Source organism: Petromyzon marinus, chromosome 22, assembly GCF_048934315.1.
Source record: "Petromyzon marinus isolate PM22_M1 ecotype Great Lakes invasive population chromosome 22, UKy_Petmar_22M1.pri1.0, whole genome shotgun sequence".
NCBI classification, from domain to species: Eukaryota; Metazoa; Chordata; class Hyperoartia; order Petromyzontiformes; family Petromyzontidae; genus Petromyzon; species Petromyzon marinus.
This window is the reverse complement of record NC_133688.1, coordinates 11,180,958-11,200,256: the sequence shown is the minus strand read 5'-3', so window position 1 is coordinate 11,200,256 and position 19,299 is coordinate 11,180,958. Positions and strand designations below refer to the sequence as shown.

General features: G+C 44.1%; 1 protein-coding gene across 1 annotated transcript; it reads left to right on the top strand.

Moving 5' to 3' along the window:
• The first annotated feature begins 9,082 nt into the window (after positions 1–9,082).
• On the top strand, positions 9,083–19,026 carry LOC116945014 (transmembrane emp24 domain-containing protein 1-like). The gene is made up of 4 exons (XM_032959064.2): positions 9,083–9,567; positions 10,503–10,600; positions 12,050–12,236; positions 12,931–19,026. Exons 1-4 carry the CDS (start codon positions 9,370–9,372, stop codon positions 13,147–13,149), a joined length of 702 nt encoding a protein of 233 aa, XP_032814955.1. The 5' UTR covers positions 9,083–9,369; the 3' UTR covers positions 13,150–19,026.
• Positions 19,027–19,299: the final 273 nt, after the last annotated feature.

Here is a 19,299-nt window from a genome sequence, read left to right as displayed (position 1 = left end):
GCTGAGTCGACCTACGGGAGGCCCGGGACCGGTTCAGATAATCGTCACTGGTGTTGGCCGTGAGCGGGAATCGAACCCGGGTCGCCAGGTTCATAGCGCAACGCCCTAACCGCTACACTACCGCTCCCCATACAGATGTACACACAGACATTGACCCACACACACAAACACATCGACTTACACACACAAACATATGGACTCACACACACAGGCATCCACTTTAGATACACAAACATGGAGTTACACACACAAATCGACGTACACACACATACATAGACTCACACACATATTGGCCTACACACACATACATATATGGACTCACACATACAGGCTTGGACTTTAGATACAAAAGACAAAGTTCCCCCGTATAGCCTTAACAGACAGATAATCATCACTGGTGTTGGCCGTGAGCGGGAATCGAACCCGGGTCGCCAGGTTCATAGCGCAGCGCGCTAACCGCTACACTACCGCTCCCCACTTTAGATACACACACATGGACTCAAACACACACATCGACTGACACGCACAGGCATCCACTTTAGATACACACACATGGACTCAAACACACACACCGTTTAAAAATAAATGTATTAATGCAAACCGACACACCTGATGACGACCGTTTGTGTTATTGTCGAAACGTCGTGAGAATTTGTATTGTTTTATATATTTTTTATTATTTTATTGTTTCCCTTCAACGTGACTTCACCGAAAGAGCTACGAACATAATAGCATATTTCCCGTAGGATCTCTTGAGCAAGGGCATTGTGGGGGCTAGTGCCCCCCTCCCCACTCCCCATTACACGGGGGGTGACCTCCCTCTCCCTCACCCCGAGCGGGGGGGGGGCGCCACGTCTAATTGGTGGGGACTGAGGCCCCCCTCCCCCTCCACGCGCGGGGGGGGGGGGTGTTTGCCTCCCCCACCCCCGTCCCCTCCGCGTCTTTGTCTTTCGGGCTCCCCCGCGCACCCGAGCGGGTGACCGCCCCCCCCCCCCGTACCAGGGTCCTCTCGGACCGACATAGCGAGCGGCTGGCCGACTCCCTTAGGGATTGAATAGGCGCGTGCCTTCACCCACTCGCGTGTCCTAACTGCGGGGAGTAAGTGAGCGGTCGACTCGCCGCTGTGTGAGGATAGTTAATAATTTCCCTTAAGCCGTTGGGTAAACAAGCACACGCCGCTATGTGAGGATAGTTAATAATTTCGTGACTGCAAGGATCCATACTCTTTGGTTCTATTCGGTAAAGTCACGTAGGTAAAAAAATAAAACAACAAAAATCACGACGTTTCGGCCACAACACAAGCGGCCTTCATCAGGTGAAGGGACCAGACTGTCTCGAGGACAGCGCTGGAGTGAACACAGCTAAGCTCAGACCGTGACCTTTAAGCTGTGTGAGAGTAATTAAGGTGCCTTGACAAAGGAATTAGCATAAAATTTTGCATTTTAATAGGCGGACTTAGCATGATGAAAGGTAGGGAGGGGGTCGACCTGTGCAGGCTGGCGAGGGGGCACGGCAGCGTCCACATGCTTCTTAAAATCCCCTTTTCACACCACCATCGAAGTGTATACCCAGTTTCTGTTAATAGCTCAGCTTATTGAAGAATATATTGAGTACATTTATTATATTGATATAATTGAGACTTAGTTTTTTTCACATCGGTTTACTGTATGATAGTTGGGTAGCGCAGCCCCTTTGGCGTCCATGTACTAGGTGCCTCTGTGGATGTGTAGGCTTTGACTTTAACATAGCTATTTCTGTGACCAGTCACAAGCTAATCCCTCAGCTATTTCAATGCTAAATTCTCCTGTTTGATATGTAAACTCCTTTGTCAAGGTGCCTCACTTCTCTCACCCAGCTTAAAAAGACGCCACGAATCTTAGCAGCGTTCATTGAAGCTCTGTCGTCCCGACAGTTCTGTTCCTTCACCTGAAGAAGGCTACTTGTGTTGTGGCCGAAACGTCGTGATTTTTGTTGTTTTATTTTTTACCTACGTGACTTTACCGAATAGAACCAAAGAGTAAGGTGTGAGCATTGTTTGAAATCCACCATGCTCAGTATTTCTGTGACAATATAGAGGATAGCCATCATGGACCGACAGAGTTTCTGTCAAGTAGTTCCATGGATACCTCTTGGTACACTTGTGGTCTTGCATATGTAGTGGTTGATTTCACTCGGACAACTTTTGTCTTTCTTCCAACACCAATTTATTTACAGTTCTCCACATGTCCTCAATGCTCCACAGTTCCCTTGTTGCCACAGCTCGCTCGCCGTGCCTCACTCGACTCGCTCGCCGCCTTTGTCTCTCCAATCTCCACTTCTCCGTCAGCTCCGATGTCTCTGTGCTCTCTCCACTGCTGGCTGCTTCGTCCCTGCTCTCCGCTATCACCGTGCTGTCTCCACTGCTAGCTGCTTCGTCCCTGTTCTCCGCTCTCCGCTATCACTGTGCTCTCTCCACTGCTAGCTGCTTTGTCTCTGCTCTCCGCTCTCCGCTATCACTGTGCTCTCTCCACTGCTAGCTGCTTCGTCTCTGCTCTCCGCTCTCCGCTATCACTGTGGTCTCTCCACTGCTAACTGCTTCGTCTCTGCCCTCCGCTATCACCGAGCTCTCTCCACTGCTAACTGCTTCGTCTCTGCTCTCCGCTCTCCGCTATCACTGTGCTCTCTCCACTGCTGGCTGCTTCTCTCTGTTCTCCGCTCTTTGCTATCACTATGCTCTCTTCACTGCTGGCTGCTTCTCCCTTCAGCTGCTCCACGTCTTGCCTCGTCCAGCCCCCGACTCCAACTCCCCGTTTCTCCTCACGTCTCCCCAATTAATCCTCGTTCTCATTACACCCCAATTAATTTACCCGCGTCCTAACAACGCTCCGCGTGCCCATGCGCCTGTTACCTCGCCAGACTTCAAGACGCCACCTCAGCACTGACAACAACACCAGCCAATCACAGTCGTCCTTGTTCCCCCAGCTTAATTGGCCCAATCGTTTCCTCATCGTCCCAACCATCGCACCTGGCTGTCCCAATATGACCCATACTGTCCTGCCCCCGCGCGATCTCACCAATTACCCCCATGCGCCTATTTATTCCACTACACATACATGGCACATTTTCATAGAACTGGCCACATGGGCCATGAACCATTTGGTTGCAGACCGCATAGAAAAAGAGCAGGGTCTTGATGGGGGTGAGGTAGCTCAGCACTGATAAATGTGTCAATGTGACTTGCATGAATTGCTTCCCTCATTCATAGCGAAATGTGAGCATGAGGAAGATGACAGTTTTGCCACCCAATGGTGTGCAAGTTACTGCTTATCTATCCAAAAGCACCACCTTCATTGGTTGTAATAAGCATAATGAGGTCATAAACTTTGAGTTTTAAGACCCTCGCTAATATGTCATGTCTGTCTGGTGGCTTTTGGCTTAGATAAAGGTAAACCTGGATCTCCTTTCATTTGGGATTGCAAGTGAAGGTGATGAAGAGATGGGGCGTGGCATATTGGCTGATGTACGTCATGGCATCCTGAGTCTTCTCATGCATGTATCTTGGTGGAGCTGTGAAGGATGAAGGCAAAATAACTAATCAGCCCACATTGTGACCGTTTCCATCTCCTTCGGCATTGATGGCATCCCAGAGATGAGCACACTGGTCACACGCAGGCGGTTTTGATTCAGTTGAATGTAAAGAAGGCGCTCACTCTCAATGTTGGCATACTCATCGACAACATACTGGTGAAAGAGGTTGGCGCACCATAATATGTGGTTTCCTCCTCTGTCCATGATCACGAAGGAATATAAGTCTTTTTAGAGGATACAGTTTTGTGATGATGTCTTTGTCCTGCAGCTTTGTAATTGGAGGAATGTTGACGTGGTACCCATCTTGGCCTTGCGACAGGAAAATGTTATTGTAGGGCATCGTATGCTCTGTTAGCGTCAGAAAATCGTGCGATGGTGTTTTCTTGGTATGGAAGAACAATGTCTCTCTCACAATGTTCCATACCCACCGTAAGAAAGCAAGGTCAACAATATTTGGGGCATTGAACCTCCCTGCGTGCTCCCCGCTTTGGTGGAAAGTAAAGGTGCGGTACGGCAAATATTAATGGGTGATGTTCCCACGAATGTAACAAAACGATAGACGAAATGCAATGGGCTGTAGCCAAGAAAGTCCAACGTATTTAGCAGTATAACATATTAATCAGCATAGCAGTACTACGTATCAGTTAAAAGCGTGACGTGAGCAATCAAAACAATATAAATGCATTGAAGAAATAAGCTGAAATAAGTCTACATTAAAGAGCAGCTGTACGCACAGGTAAGTTTAGAAGCAGGCTACGCCTTTTGGCGTCATCTGGTCGAGCACCAATTGGGTCGAGGCTCAAAAGAAAGCTGTCCCTTGGTGTGGACCAATCAGTTTCAAGGACAATGCATATATTATCATAGTATTTTTTTGTTTGCAAAGCTCATGAAAACTAGGGACAAGGCTTGGGCATGTGCTCAGAAAAGTAATTTGCTAAATGACTGGCTAGAATACAGGATTTTAAGGAATAGATGCGTAAAAAAAATACAGCATTGAAAAAATGCCTACTTTTCCTCCACTCTCCTGGAATCACATGGAAATGCCAGGATTTTTTTTAAAACAATCAAATCTATCGAAAAGGCATCCAAAACAGACAATCTGCCCGTTGAGCTTAACCGAAATGGGAAATATTTCTCAGATCCCAAAAAAATAGTTGACAATTTTAACCTTCATTTTTCTGAAGCTGGTAATCTTTTTCATAATGTATTGGGAGTCACCCCTGCTCCTGCAAATTCCTACACCCCTGTCCAAACATTAAACGAATTTAGTTTCCAACCAATACACGAAAGTAATGTTCTGAAACAACTGTCCTACCTCAAAGGGTCCTCCTCTACCGGAGCAGATAGTTTTCCTGTCTTTGCTCTACTAACTGTTGGTCACCTAATATACAAACCTAGAGCCCATATTTTCAACCTGTCCATCAAAGAAGCATCAGTTCCTCTAGAATGGAAACATTCCTATGTCCGTCCACTTCACAAAGGGGGCCCTAAAGATGATCCCAATAATTACCGACCTATCTCAATTTTGTCCCCATTGATGAAAATTTTTGAAAAATTATTGAACTACCAAATTAGCAGTTTCCTGTCCACCAACAATCTACTACATCTAAAACAATCTGGGTTCCGAAAAAAATACAGCACCACATCTGCTGCATTAGACTCTTTGAATCAAATCTACAATAGCCTTGATAATAAGCAGTACTGTGCCTGTCTTTTTCTTGACCTGTCCAAAGCTTTTGATAAAGTAGACCACAACACCCTGCTTAGTAAACTAAGTTGCCTCGGTTTTTCCGAAAACACAGTAAATGGTTAAAAAATTACCTCTTTTCTCGCACCCAAACTGTATTCACAGATGGTTGGAGGTCAGACAGTGTTAAGATAACAAAAGGGGTTCCACAGGGTTCCATCCTCGGCCCCCTCTTGTTTTCTCTTTATGTCAATGATTTGGGCACTGACCTGGATCATTCCAGGGTAAATCTTTTTGCAGATGACACGATACTGATTACTGCTGGCCGCTCTCTGGATGACGTGATTGCTAAGCTCCAGGGTGATTTCAACAAACGACAACATCAGCTAGTTTCTCTTAAACTAGTCCTGAATACCTCCAAAACTAAGGTGCTATGCTTCTCACCGGGACTAAAGCAGGAAGTTGTTTTTCCCCAATTACATTCCTTGAATAATTATCAAATAGAGCAAGTCAAGATCTATAAGTATCTTGGGGTCATCCTGGATTCAAAACTTAATTTTGAAGATCACATTGATTATATTGGTAAAAAGACAAAAATAAAAATTGGTTTTCTGTATCGACACAAGCACTGCTTCCCCCCAATGTTCCGTTTGGAATTGATAAAAGCTACCATACTGCCTCTACTTGACTACTGTGACATCGTGTATAAATCAGCCCCAAGTACTGTACTGAAGAAGCTTGATTCCATCTATCACTCGGCCTTAAAATTTGCATTGAACTGCCCATATAGGACTCACCACTATGATCTCTATATTGGGTCAAACTTAACATCTCTTAATGTTCGACGGCTTGTGTACCAGATCTTATTTATTCACGATGTGCTTACAAAAAAATCCGCAGACGACCTACTGGATCTCCTCTCTCTTTCAAAGAACAAATTTGACCTCAGGTCTTCGCGCATTTACCAGCTTCACATTCCCTATTGCCGTACAAAAACCGGAGGAAGGGCCTTTGCTATTGATGCCCCCAGGGTCTGGAATGCTATTGCCAATAAACTGCAACTTGAATCACTACCTATAAGATCTTCACTCAAAACTGCTCAAGAGGAATTGTACACCCCTAGCTGCCACTGCTATTCAGTGGTCTAAAATATGGCTCTAGATTTTGGTGTTATAATTTATTTACGTAGTTTATTGTTAAAAATTCGGTCACAGTCCCTATCACTGTTACATTGCATTTATGGCTTTTATTTTGGTGATTTCGAAAACGTTTTTTTTGGTTTGGCCATGTTTTTGTTTATTGTAGTACGGAGTTAGACTGATGGCCTTAATCTTAGTTGTCTTGTGGTTGTTGTTTGACTTGCATCCCACTGGGATTTTTGCACACAGCGTTGGTGTACGGTGCTATTTCAGGAATATTTTGATGTTTTTTTCCTGGATTTTCTGTTTGCATAGTCACATAATCACTTTAAGATGTTTTCTTGTTCATGTTTTTGTTTGTTGCGGTTGCACCCGATTCAAGAACCGAATAGCTCACAGGGCTATACCAAATAAATGAACTATGAACTATGTGTGTTTTCACGGATTGTGCTTTACCACCTATATTATATACTAGCTTTACTACCTGGCTTCGCCCGGGACTTGGATTCACCACGCCCGGCCGCCTTTGTCTCCCCAGTGGCGATGTTCACACACCACACCAATTACTCGTTTGAGGCTGAGTCGACCTAGGGGAGGCCCAGGACCGGTTCAAATAATCGTCACCGGTGGTGGCCGTGAGCAGGAATCGAAGTCGGGTCGCCGGGTTCGTAGCACAGCGCGCTAACCACTACACGACCGCTCCCCCCCCCACACACGCGCGCGTCCATAGGTACACATACACGCGCTTGCTGCAGACACACACAACTTTCAGGGTGCGTACGGCAGTAAACGACTCAAATAATAAAGCAATGCTGCGCGAAGAACGCCTTAGACCTGCAACACATTTGTATGGCACTTGACTCGCGGAGAGATGGGGGGGGGGATGCGTGACGTCAGCAGGCACACTGCGTAACGCTTCCGCATGCGGGTGGCATCACAGATGTGACGTCACAGCTCACTTTCCTTGCAAAATATATCCATTATTGCGCCCCCCCCTCAAAATACAAAAGTGTATTTTTATACTTTTTGCATGGTGTACAGTGTTGAAACTACCCACATGGCAAATTTCAAGTTTGTTGCATGTCGGGAAGTATGCTAAACATTTCGAACAGACACACATATTCACACAATTTTTCTTTTATAAAAATAGACAGATAACCATATTTTCCCATCACGCGGTGTTTTTCAGGAACGCAACTACTACCGCGTTAGAGGACAGGGCTGCATTTCCTAAAAAAGTACACGCTTTGGGGGTAAAAAAATACAAAGTAACACCCCCCCTCCCCCTGCTGGCAATTGTGCCACACAGACACAGCTGCTACCGGGCTGGGTTGTGATGCAAAGGCCCCCTTATAAGTGACGGACGTTTAAGCGCCCTGCAAATAAAGAAAGGTGTTGTTGTTATTATGACTCAACGTAATTGCATAATATAATAATGATAGTAAAGCGAACTCTCGACAGGTTTCGACATTTCTTACAAAAAAAATCACGATATACTTACAGAAAAATCCGCAGACTACAAACCGGAGGAAGGGCCTTGGCTATTGATGCCCCCCCAGGGTCTGGAATGCTATTGCCAATAAACTGCAACTTGAATCGCTACCAATGAGATCTTCTATCAAAACTGCTCTAGATGAGTTGTACACTCCTACAGCTGCCACTGCTATTCATTGGCGTAAAATAGAATAAAATGTTTCGCTCCGGATGACGCTGCAAAGTATTATCTGTATTTTGATTTAGCGTGCTGATCTTAAAGGTGCATTGAAAATTTTGATACTCCGACCGATGCTTCTGTTGTTGTGGAGTAACTCATGCAGCCAGCTATGGCTCTCGGATTTGGTGTTACATGTTATTTATGTAGTTTATTGTAAAAATTCGGTCACAGTCCTTGTGATCACTGTTACGTTGCAATTATGGCTTTATTTTTTGGTGATTTGGAAAAGTTTTTTGGTTTGTACATGTTTGTTTTGTTGTAGTACGGAGTTAGACTGATGGCCTTAATCTAAGTTTTCTTGTGGTTGTTGTTTGACTTGCATACCACTTGGATTTTTTGCACACAGCGTTGGTGTACGGTGCTTTTTTCAGGAATATTTTTGCTGTGTTTTTTTCCATGGATTTTCTGTTTACACAGTCAACACATAGTCACTTTAAGATGTTTTTCTTGTTCGTGTTTTTGTTTTTATTGTTTGTTGTGGTTGCACCCGATTCAAGAGCCGAATGGCTCACAGGGCTATGCCAAAATAAACTGAACTTAATTGAATTTTGATTTAAAGCTTTCGTGACTGCAGTAATTCATACTCTTAGCTCTTTTGGTAAAGTCACGTTGAAGGGAAACAATAAAATATATATTATTTCATTGTTTCCCTTCAAAGTCACGTTGAAGGGTTAACAACAAAATAATAAAATATATATTATTTTATTGTTTCCCTTCAACGTGACTTTACCGAAAGAGCTAAGAGTATGAACTTAACTGATTTCCGGAAGGGAGGGGGGTCTCATCAGCAGTGCGGCTTTGAATCGATTCGCGTTCGCAAAATCCGCTAATCGAGGAATCGAAATTCCTCCAACACCCCCAGGGATCGTCGAGCAAAAACGCCCGCAGGGCAACGCCCGCGTGGCACCACCCCGGCGCGCCCGCTGACGTTGCTGCCCTCGGGGCGTTTATCATTTGCGATTTTTGTTTCGTGGCGCCCCTCCCCTCCGCACCCGCCCCTCGCCTCCTTCGCTCGCCACTTTTAATGGCGATAAGTTGTTAACGACTTCCAATCGTGGCCGGCGTGTTCACGTCTCGCTCGGTTGGACACTCTGACCGAGTGCTTTGTTTCGTTTTTCACCCACCCCACCTCGCCCACCACCCCCCACCACTACCAACCACTCACTACTACCACCACTACCAACCACTCACTACCACCACCACTACCACCCGCCACGACCACCACTCGCCACTACGAGCTCCACCAACCACACACTTTTGAGATGTGGCCGCACCACCATCATCACCACCACCATCATCACCCCCTCCACCTCCTCCTGCTGCTGCTGCTGGTGCCGTCGCTGGCGAACGGCTTCGCGCAGTCCCTGGACGGGGACTTCACCTTCTCGCTGCCCGCGGGTCGCACCGAGTGCTTCTACCAGGCGCTCACCGCGGGCGCCTCCATGGAGGTGGAGTACCAGGTGATGGAACCCCCTCATCGATTACTCATCGATTAGACCCCTGAGGGATGATCGGTTGTTTGATGAGGAGACGAGACCGTGAGCGAGTCTTGCGTCTGCCATAATCGGAGGGCCTTCCCTGGAAGAGGAGCACCAGGTGATGGGACCCCCTCATCGATTGCTCTTCGATTCGATCGGTTGTCTTGTCTACCATGGAGGAGTACCAGGTGATTAATAATCGATTGTATGACTATGATTACTTGTAGTTTTATCAGCAAATAATATAATCGGTCTGTGAGGGGTTTGGTTGTGACAAGTGGGTAAGGTGAGTGTTGCTATGATGGGACCCTTCCTGGAATTGCAGTATCAGGTATCTTGATCGATTACTGACCGGCCCGTACTGTGAGGGGTCGCGTGGCGAGTCGTAGGTAAGGCATTGGAGCTGTGTTTCTATCAAGGACTTCAACTGGTTGATTGATTTAGTTGAATCGCGATCTTTTTCTTGCACCGAGTGAATCATTACGAAAATTTGTTTTAGGATAAGATTGCAAATGCCTGTGACAGCGCATAATTCGCCACATTTCCGTCATATTTCTCTTTACAGTTAACACGTATACCCCTTTACATGTCACAACGAAAGGCCACCCTGGTTTTGCGGTTATGTTTGTGTACACCTGTTCAAATGGTTAACGTAACAGTCAAAATAAAACTCTTATACGTGTGGAATTTTAGTGTTAGCCCCATGCAACAACACACACAAAACAAATAACAAATATTCACCGACAAAATAATTAGCCAAACATGCCGGGAAGAGTTACGAGATGAAGTGAGAATATCTGGCATAAGAAATGTATTATTAGTGGCTTACTGATCCTGTACATTAACGTTCGTCATCATTGATCCTACACATCCGTCATCCCCCACCCCCCCGCCACGTGCGCTTGTGACTGTGGCAGGTGATTGATGGCGCGGGCATGGACGTGGACTTCTCAATCTCGTCTCCTACAGGACAAGTCCTCTTTGCCGAGTACAGGAAGTCAGAAGGACTCCAAAGGTATTGCACACCACCCGTTCACCACCAGAGGTCACCACTGTCTCTTGAGGAACACCTACTCGTACGAACTTATGAAAGCGAGGGTGTCCTTCAAATCTTCAACATGAAGACCCCTTTATTCGGTCACACACGTGGTGTGATCATCCCATGCCATCAAAGGTACCAGAGCATTTTTTTAGGAGGGAAGTCTTGGGCCAGTTTGTCATCATGTTGTTAACTGATCATGTTGAAGATTTGATGATTAATTAGCAAACAGTGACCCTCCCCATTTTAACTTCCAGACTTCCTGTAATTGCAACAGAACTCTCCTTGGCATTGCAATCCATCGTCTAGGAAATGATAATATCCCGGACATGATTAGAGTTATTTAAGTGAGCGTGCTCGGATTTTATCTCGGGGTAGGTTAAGCAACTTGAAGATCCAGAAGAGGATGTGAAAGGAAAGCGTGGTACAGCTTATCACCAAGAGGAATTTGTGATGGCAGGGTTCGTGACAAGACCGGCAGAGGACGGGCACCCGTAGGGCAGAGACCAAGGAGACCTAAAGCCAGGCGGTGGACACCATACGAGTGGATCTGTACAACAGTTTTCAGGAACTGGCAGAGAGAAGGAAGTTATGGCCAGGTGTGGCGAAGTCAACAGCACTGACTGCTGGCTAAATGAAAGCTCGAATGGCAGTGGATGCATCTGTGGTTCTGTAAAGCCACTTTACATGTCAAACTGCCTAAGGGCAATGTTTGGAACAAGCACCATTTATACAATAATAAGCTGCAGCGTGTACAATATATTCTTTGGCACATGTCGTGATGGGTACTGCAAGATCCGACCATGTCCGTCCGGCGCTGACTGAACTGCATTGGCTTCCAGTTGCTGAATGAATACATTATAAGGTCACACTCATTACACACACAGTGCTTGCTACAAATATACCACAATACCATCACGTAAACTCCGATTATCCTCGCAGCGGATTTTGGCTAACCATCGGATAAAGACGGTCACCACATCGCGCGCTTTTAAATCCGCTTTTGCGGCCATCTGTAACGCTCTTCCTTCTGATAGGAACCACTGAAGCTTCGCACTTTTTAATCTAAATTTAAAACTACATTTTTTAAAACGGATTTTTGTGTTTAGGTTGTTGTCCTTCTCCCGACCTCCAATTAGCATGGTTGGCTGCGTGTGGTGCAAAATAAGTTCAACATACATATATCGATATACGTCATTATGAAGTGATGGCTCGTAGAAGGCAGTGCGGCAAGTAGAGTGCTAACCTACCGCATATTTACAGTTTTTGTCTATTTTCCCATGAGCGCACATGAATTTCACCCGGTATTTCATTTGCCTTCCACGTGCATAAATACTCGAAAATTGAGGCCGTATATTTATCGTATATGCTTTCGGAACACACTCTCGGGCTCTGCAGTCTGCCTGACATGCGCGTTTTCCGCAGCGTGGAGGCCAAGCAGGACGGAGACTACATGTTCTGCTTCGACAACAGCTTCAGCCATGTGTCGGAGAAGGTGGTGTTCTTCGAGGTGATCTTGGACAACATGGAGGTGGAGAAGGATGACAAGCCAGCATGGAAGGACTTTGTGGAAGTCGATGAAATTATTGACATGAAGCTGGAGGACTTGCAGGTGAGGAAGGAGGAGGTGGGGTGGTGGATGCCTTCACGAAAGAAATTGTAATACAAAACATTGCCGCTGTTCTATACATGCATTGCTAAGTCACGTGCCAAGAACTGTCTGACAATAACTTTTGTTTACGGGAAAAAAAAGACGTAGATAAATAAGACAACGATCAACAGCATTGGTCGTGGTTTACAAGCACACATGAAAAGTTTGATTGGGATGTTTGAGCGTAGAGATGAGGTTGTGTTTGGGGATCCAAAATGAAACTCGCATTATGGCGCCAAAACTTTCACAGAGCCCAAGGGTTTGATTAGCAACTTTAAATTCACAGCCACCTTGCCTACAATCAATATAAACACCCCAGTATTTAACAAATAAGTCTTTGCCTCCATAATGTGGATTACACTTCCATTTGATGCCTTGCCACGCATATTGTTGCTGAAAGCACAAGTGTAAACGACTGGTGGCAAAGATAGATAAGAATTCTGTGTATGTATGTATGTATGTTCAACTTCTTTTGCACCGTACATAGCTAACCGTGCTAATTGGAGGTGTGTGGGAAAGACAACAAACTGAATTGCTTATTGTGTTTAGTCGTTCTTCCCTTCGCATCTCTGATCCGCACGGTCGGCTATGTATGGTGCGAAAGAAGTTCATACCTACAATAAACAAATGCTGCTTTCCTTCTCTCCCTTCACAGGAGACCATGGACAACATAAAGACCCGCCTCGGCAAAAGCATTCAGATGCAGTCCGTGCTGCGAGTCTACGAGGCCCGCGACCGAAAACTGCAGGAGACCAACTTCGAGATGGTCAACCTGTGGTCGGGGATCAGCATGGTGGTGCTGGTGATGGTGGCCGGCCTGCAGGTGTACACGCTGCGCAGCCTGTTCAACGACCAGCGGCGCGTTCGCACGTAGCGCTTGGTGCCAGCGCTCGCTCGCATGCACGCACCACGCCTGAGCGTGCACATAGCGTGTGCGACGCTGGTGCTTCACTGGGGGAGAGGGGGGTGGGAGGGGGGAGGGGATCTCGTACTCAAACGCCGATGGATGTTATCTTGTAGATGCACCACCTAGCCTGTGTGTCCCCGGTTGTTCTACATGAGTTTTGAGACTTTGTTTTAATGAGCGACTTTGAAATCTATGGTTATTGTGATTTGGCACTCCCATTGACAGTGCCTAGTGATGTATCTGTGATGCCAACCCATGTACAGTTTAATACTGCATCAATGCAATGACATCACTAGGAAGCTGTGACTTGAGTGACCATGATTATAAAATAATGTTTATTTATAACGAAGCCAAGAGCGTATCACACAGTCTAGGTACATATCTGCAAGCGTCTTACCTTAAAGCCACAGGAACACTTAGGGGCTTGAAACTTGGGTTTCAAAAGACCAGAATTTTTTGGCTCGCAGCTTGGGATTTTATATCAGAATCAAGCAGTTTTATATTAACATTACTGCATTGAGTAGCAGATGAAGTAACTGGTAGCTTGTATATAAAGCACCTACATGTAGTGTACTCGAAGTGTCTTTATGCTCATTGGAGCATGGGACTTGTGCTTATCACTGCAAGTGATTCTAAGCCAGTGGTGGGAATTCCACTTTCATATGATAGTGGCCTGATTTCTTATATTGTTGTGTTAACATAGCCATATTTTCAGCATCTTGATCTCAAGATGCTGATCCCAAGATGATGGCCTAGTGTTTCAATGGCTATGAGAGCAGTTAATTCCGTTATCCCACAGCAATTCAAAATTAGTTCCTTTTTCCCATGGCGAATTATGCAACTTATTGTTACGACAACACCATTCTTGGCATTTGTTATTACACAGAACACACTCCATGCTGTTAATCCACTGGCATTGTGCAATCAGAGATTAAGTGCGGTTGTGTATTTGCTTGCAGTGCCTCACAATGAATAGCAATCTTCCAGCACTGACAGCTTAAGTGGTGGTAGGTTAAAACCCTGGTGTTGTACGAGACGATCTTGCCTAGTTTATGCGCATCAGTTGTACAAAGAACAAATAAACATCACCTGATTTAGCCCACTTTATAAATCACACATTTAGCCGGGACCTTCAATATCATTGTTCGAGTCATGTATTATCATCTGGTGGATGATTGTCTTTTGGTAGGATCAGTGTAGGAATATAGTAGCCTCAGTTTTCTGAACTGGGGACTGAAAAGGGCATTAATGCTTTCATGCATTTTCTGTTTTATAGATTTTAGTGGGGAGCATTTCTCTTGGAAATGTTAAGGTCAATATATTGTAGCTCATTTGGTAGACATTCTCTTATTGAGCGCATGGAGTTTAAATCCTGGCCAGTCTACTTATAGCTCACTCCGCAGTCTATACAATGAGTACCACTACGTATTTGGAGACTTGGTAGCCACCTTTTTCAAAGACCCTCCATTTATTGTAGGACACTTCACCCGCGTAGCAGCAACAATTCTTTGATGGGGTGTGAGATTAATAACGATAAGAAAACGCACGATAACAATACATGTTACACGCGTGAAGGCACATTACACTTCCGATTAGCACGATTGGCTACATACGCTTGGAAGGAAGTTCAACATACATCGTATTATCTTCATTGGTTCTTTAGGTAAAGTCAGGTATGTGATTTATTTAAATTTTATTTTATTTCTACATACGTTACTTTACCGAAAGAACCAATGAATATAGTAATTCCTGCAGTCACGAAAGCTTAAATTCTATACATAGTATATTTTCACGTTTCTCGCCAAGATGTGTTGACCCTTAAATTATATGTGTATTGAGAATGCCAAATAGGAATATTCAAAAAATGTAATATGCAATTAAGAGAGGCCAGGAAAAATTGTTATAGTTCAATACCAAATGTCACTGAGAAGGGTGACACAGATTCTACATACACTAGTCATGTGTTCAACGGTTTTTTCAGACCAAAACATTCTGAACCTTAATTTATTTGTGATGCACGTCTCTAAATGTGTTAATACATGCATTCCCTTTTGGCATTCACTTCCATTGCATAACATTGTCTTTTGGTCCAGCAAGGCACAAGATGGAGTTCATATTTGCATTGATCCTGCCAACAGATGTGTTTTTACATTAGTCATTGGGTTTATTTATAATCAAAGCTTAATTAGACAATAACTCAAGATTACTATTTGGGTGAAATCAGGTTAAATATTTGATTTTAATCTGTTTATGTTGGAGAATAAAGTAAAGACTTCCATGCACGACCTGGAGTACTTGATGAGACAGCCACACCTGCCAAATGGGCCTGAATGAGTTTAGTGACATGAAATATTTTTAAATAATATACAAATTAGAGTAATATTTCCAGACCTCTTAATTGTAAAATTAATTTATATTTTTCCTAAAAGTTTTTTTTTTAACGCAAGTAGTCCTGTTTTATTTTTGTATTGGTGATTATTTTTCCAATGCTGGACTTGGCGGAATCGTAACGTTTCAATCAAGGGCTGAAATGTCAGAGATTCTATGTAGTGACATTAAATACTAGTTGTGAATGTTTATGTAATGATAGCACAGACATTTAAAATATGGCCTTTTTTAGTGCTATACCATGAGTTGTGTGGGTGTGTGCCTTCTTAAGTGGACGATTCACTTATACTGATGACTTTGTTAACTGGGTTATCTTGCAGTGCAAATTGAGAGCATGTGTTTTGTGTAAATGTGACTAATTTTTGGCTGGAGTTCAAATATTTTACTCTTCGAATTCAATCATCTTTTTGTTGATAATCTTGTGAATGGTATAAGGGGTGGTTAGCAGTGTTTCTTTGCATGTATTGTGAGCTTAATATTGATTAATCAAACCTTATTCCACCCTTGGTGTATGGGGAAACACCTCTATTTTGTGACATTTTGACACATCCACTAATTTCCAGAACAAACCATGATGGGACGGTTGATAAGCGTGGAACGGGCGGTTCACAGAGGTCGCAGCTTCACTATGGCTGACCAATGGGAGATCACGGACGTATCCAGATGTATTTCTCGCTGGATTGGCTGATGTGTACCTACTCAGGTCCCCATGAATCCCATATGTGCTATTTAAATCCCGATCATGTCCTGCTTGGTGTTGTGAGTGCGAGGTATCACTGAATAAGCGTCACACCGGGATATCCACCCGCACACACACACACACGTGCCATTATTTTAACTGTTTATACTGTGAGCATCGATATAGCCATACATGGAAAGTGGTGAGAAATTGAAGGGGTCCCCTCGCCTGCATGCCTCGGTCTTCAAAAAAACACCACGATATGGCCTTAACTATGTAAAGTTGTGTTGGAGATGTGTTTGCCTTCAGTTTGTAATCGTTACCTAATTTGAAGGTGCAGCCTCTGGCTGTTGGGTTAAACTTGCTGAGAGGGACGCTCCTTCCACTGTTTGGTCAGGGGGGGGGGGGGGGGGGGGGTCTTATTAAAAGCTCTATCTTGTGTTGAGCACAAGCATTGCATTTTGTTCAGATAGTTCAAAGAATACAACGCGAGGGATGGTTAAATCCTGCTCGATTGTGTTGAACAAAGATTGTGTTCGCTTCATGCTGCCTCATTGTACGGTCACAATCAGAATATGTACGTAGTTTGTAAGCCTTGAAACAAGATATTGTTTTCACCACAATGTCTATATTGTGAAATTCACGTAGGCGAAAAAAAGCATGAAACAAGAGTTTACATTCTATCGACACGGCTCCATTTACTGCAAATGAAGGCGATTTTGCGTTCTGCAAGCTACGTTTTCTTGTGGTCTTCAGAATCCATATTGTTTATTCTTCATACCAGAATTGGTATTATATATTCCACGATCAAATAAATGTATTAGTTTATTGCATCAAACAACAAACCGCTGGGCTCCACTCAGCTATTCATCAAGCCTAGTGTTGAGCTGGATGGGGGTTTTTTTCCCGCCTCAATTCAACATTGTGTTACAGCAGTGGGTTCCATGCCTAAGAGGCCCTGTTTAACGTAGAGCTCTCACCATCACAGGGGCAACTGTAATGGGAGACGGGGTTTTAGTTTTTGTCGTTCACTCCACCCCCCCATTGCCCACGGTGGGCGTGGGCGGCAGTTGGCTCCGTAAATTTAGCTCGGGCCCCCCCCCCCCCCCCCCTGGTCTCGGCAGCGAGGCTGGAGGTGCTCAGCTGCTCATCGCTCCGAAAGATAGTGCACGCGGCCTCCGCATCGTGTTTTATACGGAAACCCTATGGTACCTGTCGTGAGTTGGACTGCCAAATTGTAGACGAGGAGGAGACGGTCGATCGTTAACCCCCTCCCATCAACCCCCGTCTGTAATGTCAGCAGTGTTGTGTGCGCGTGTGTGGAGTGTTGTGGTACGTGACATGCACAGGTCGAATGCTTTTTACCACAGTGATTTTAAATATGGCAAAGAGATTATAATAGCCTGTTGTATTTAAATGGTTCCTACTATGATAGCTTTAAAACCTTGTTTCCACTAATCTATGCAGCTAAGTGCTTATATGTTTGGTATTTGTGCATACCTTCCATGTTTTAAGGCTCTGATTGTTGATGGGGGTGGGGGGTGAAAGAGATCAAAATTTTTAAATTAAATGTTGCAGTAAAACATGAATTATTTGAAAAAGTTGTGATGTTTACGGTGTTCAAATCAGGAACTTGGTTGAATCCCATGCGTTGTAATCCCACTCGTAATTTTTTTTTGTAAGCTTGGCATGTGTGTTCTTTTTAAAAGGTTACATATTGTCAAGATTTTCAGCAGTACAATGTGAAATGGTGTTAATATAATTAAGCATTTTCAGCATGAAAGAACCTTTACTTTAAATACACCCAACTCTAAAACAACACCCAATTGTGTTGCTGTGAGTTTGTTTCACACGGAAGAAACGTGACACCTTTCAGAAACAATGTCGATTGCGATAGTGTGTCATCTCGCCAAACAATCGAATTACACGTTGAACTGGTGAAATGCGTGGAGATCACAGATACAACTCTTAACACGTGTGAACAATCTGATGTAGGCATTTTAGAAAACTGACCGTGGTATGCAAAAAAAGGAATAACTAATCTACTTTTGCAAGATGTTTGGGTATTTCCCGTGATGCCAAGCACCCTGAATGTTTTGCATCGTACACTTGGCAAATTAATTCCTTTTAGCATCCCCGGCACCAGAAGGTGCTAATTTCGTGCTAGTCCTTGCCATGTACTGATTAGTAACAAAACCTGTTGTTTAAGAATATCGTTAAAAACCATTTGAACCTGGTATGTATGTTTGTATGTGGAACATCTTTCGCACCGTACGTAGCCAACTGCTAATCGGAGGTGCGGTCCATGTAAGCTGTGCATAAACTAAATCCATAAGCTTAGGGCATCTTCATATGTTATAAATTTAAATCCATGAATGGTGTATCATATGCAATGTTCTCTATATTTAAATCAGGTCCATACTCTTTGGTAAAGTCATGTAACTTTACCGAATAGAACCAAAGAGTATGGACCCTTGCAGTCACGAAAGCTTCAAATCTAGAATTAAATCAGGTCGTTTATAAAGTTTGTATATGTTCAATATTTTCAAGTGGCAAGATCTGAATCCTGACCAAAACTGGCATCTGCCCATCTTCAAACACGTTTATTCATTTGTTGGGACGATGCAAACTGAGCAATATAAATCAATTGTTGTTTACCTGGTGGCGGTAACCCTGTTGTTGAGTTATCTATTGCATGGAATATATTTCCTGAGGGTGTGGTTCAAAAACATTGGAATGTTAAACCTCGTGAAATAAATAATATGTTTGGTTATCAATTTGCAGTTCTCTTTCAGTCGTTCCGTTTTGAGTACAGCAAACGTGTTACAATACAACTTATTCTCAAAATGCATTTCATAGTTTTTTTTACTGTGGCGCTAAAGAACAATGCGTGCATTGTGATACATCTATACCTTTGTAGCGTGTAACTTAGGCGCAAACTTGTACTTGGAGGCAACACTTTATTGAACACAACGGGTAACTAACAGGATAACAGCATAGGGTGGTGACCTCCACGGCGAACTAAACTTGACACTCGCAGACGATTCTAT

Bases quoted from the DNA above. Each gene is read 5' to 3' on its own strand.
- LOC116945014 (XM_032959064.2), top strand. From the start codon at position 9,370: ATGTGGCCGCACCACCATCATCACCACCACCATCATCACCCCCTCCAC. The intron at 10,601-12,049 runs GTATTGCACACC...CGTTTTCCGCAG, and splicing joins AAGTCAGAAGGACTCCAAAG to CGTGGAGGCCAAGCAGGACG. The intron at 12,237-12,930 runs GTGAGGAAGGAG...CTCCCTTCACAG, and splicing joins TGAAGCTGGAGGACTTGCAG to GAGACCATGGACAACATAAA.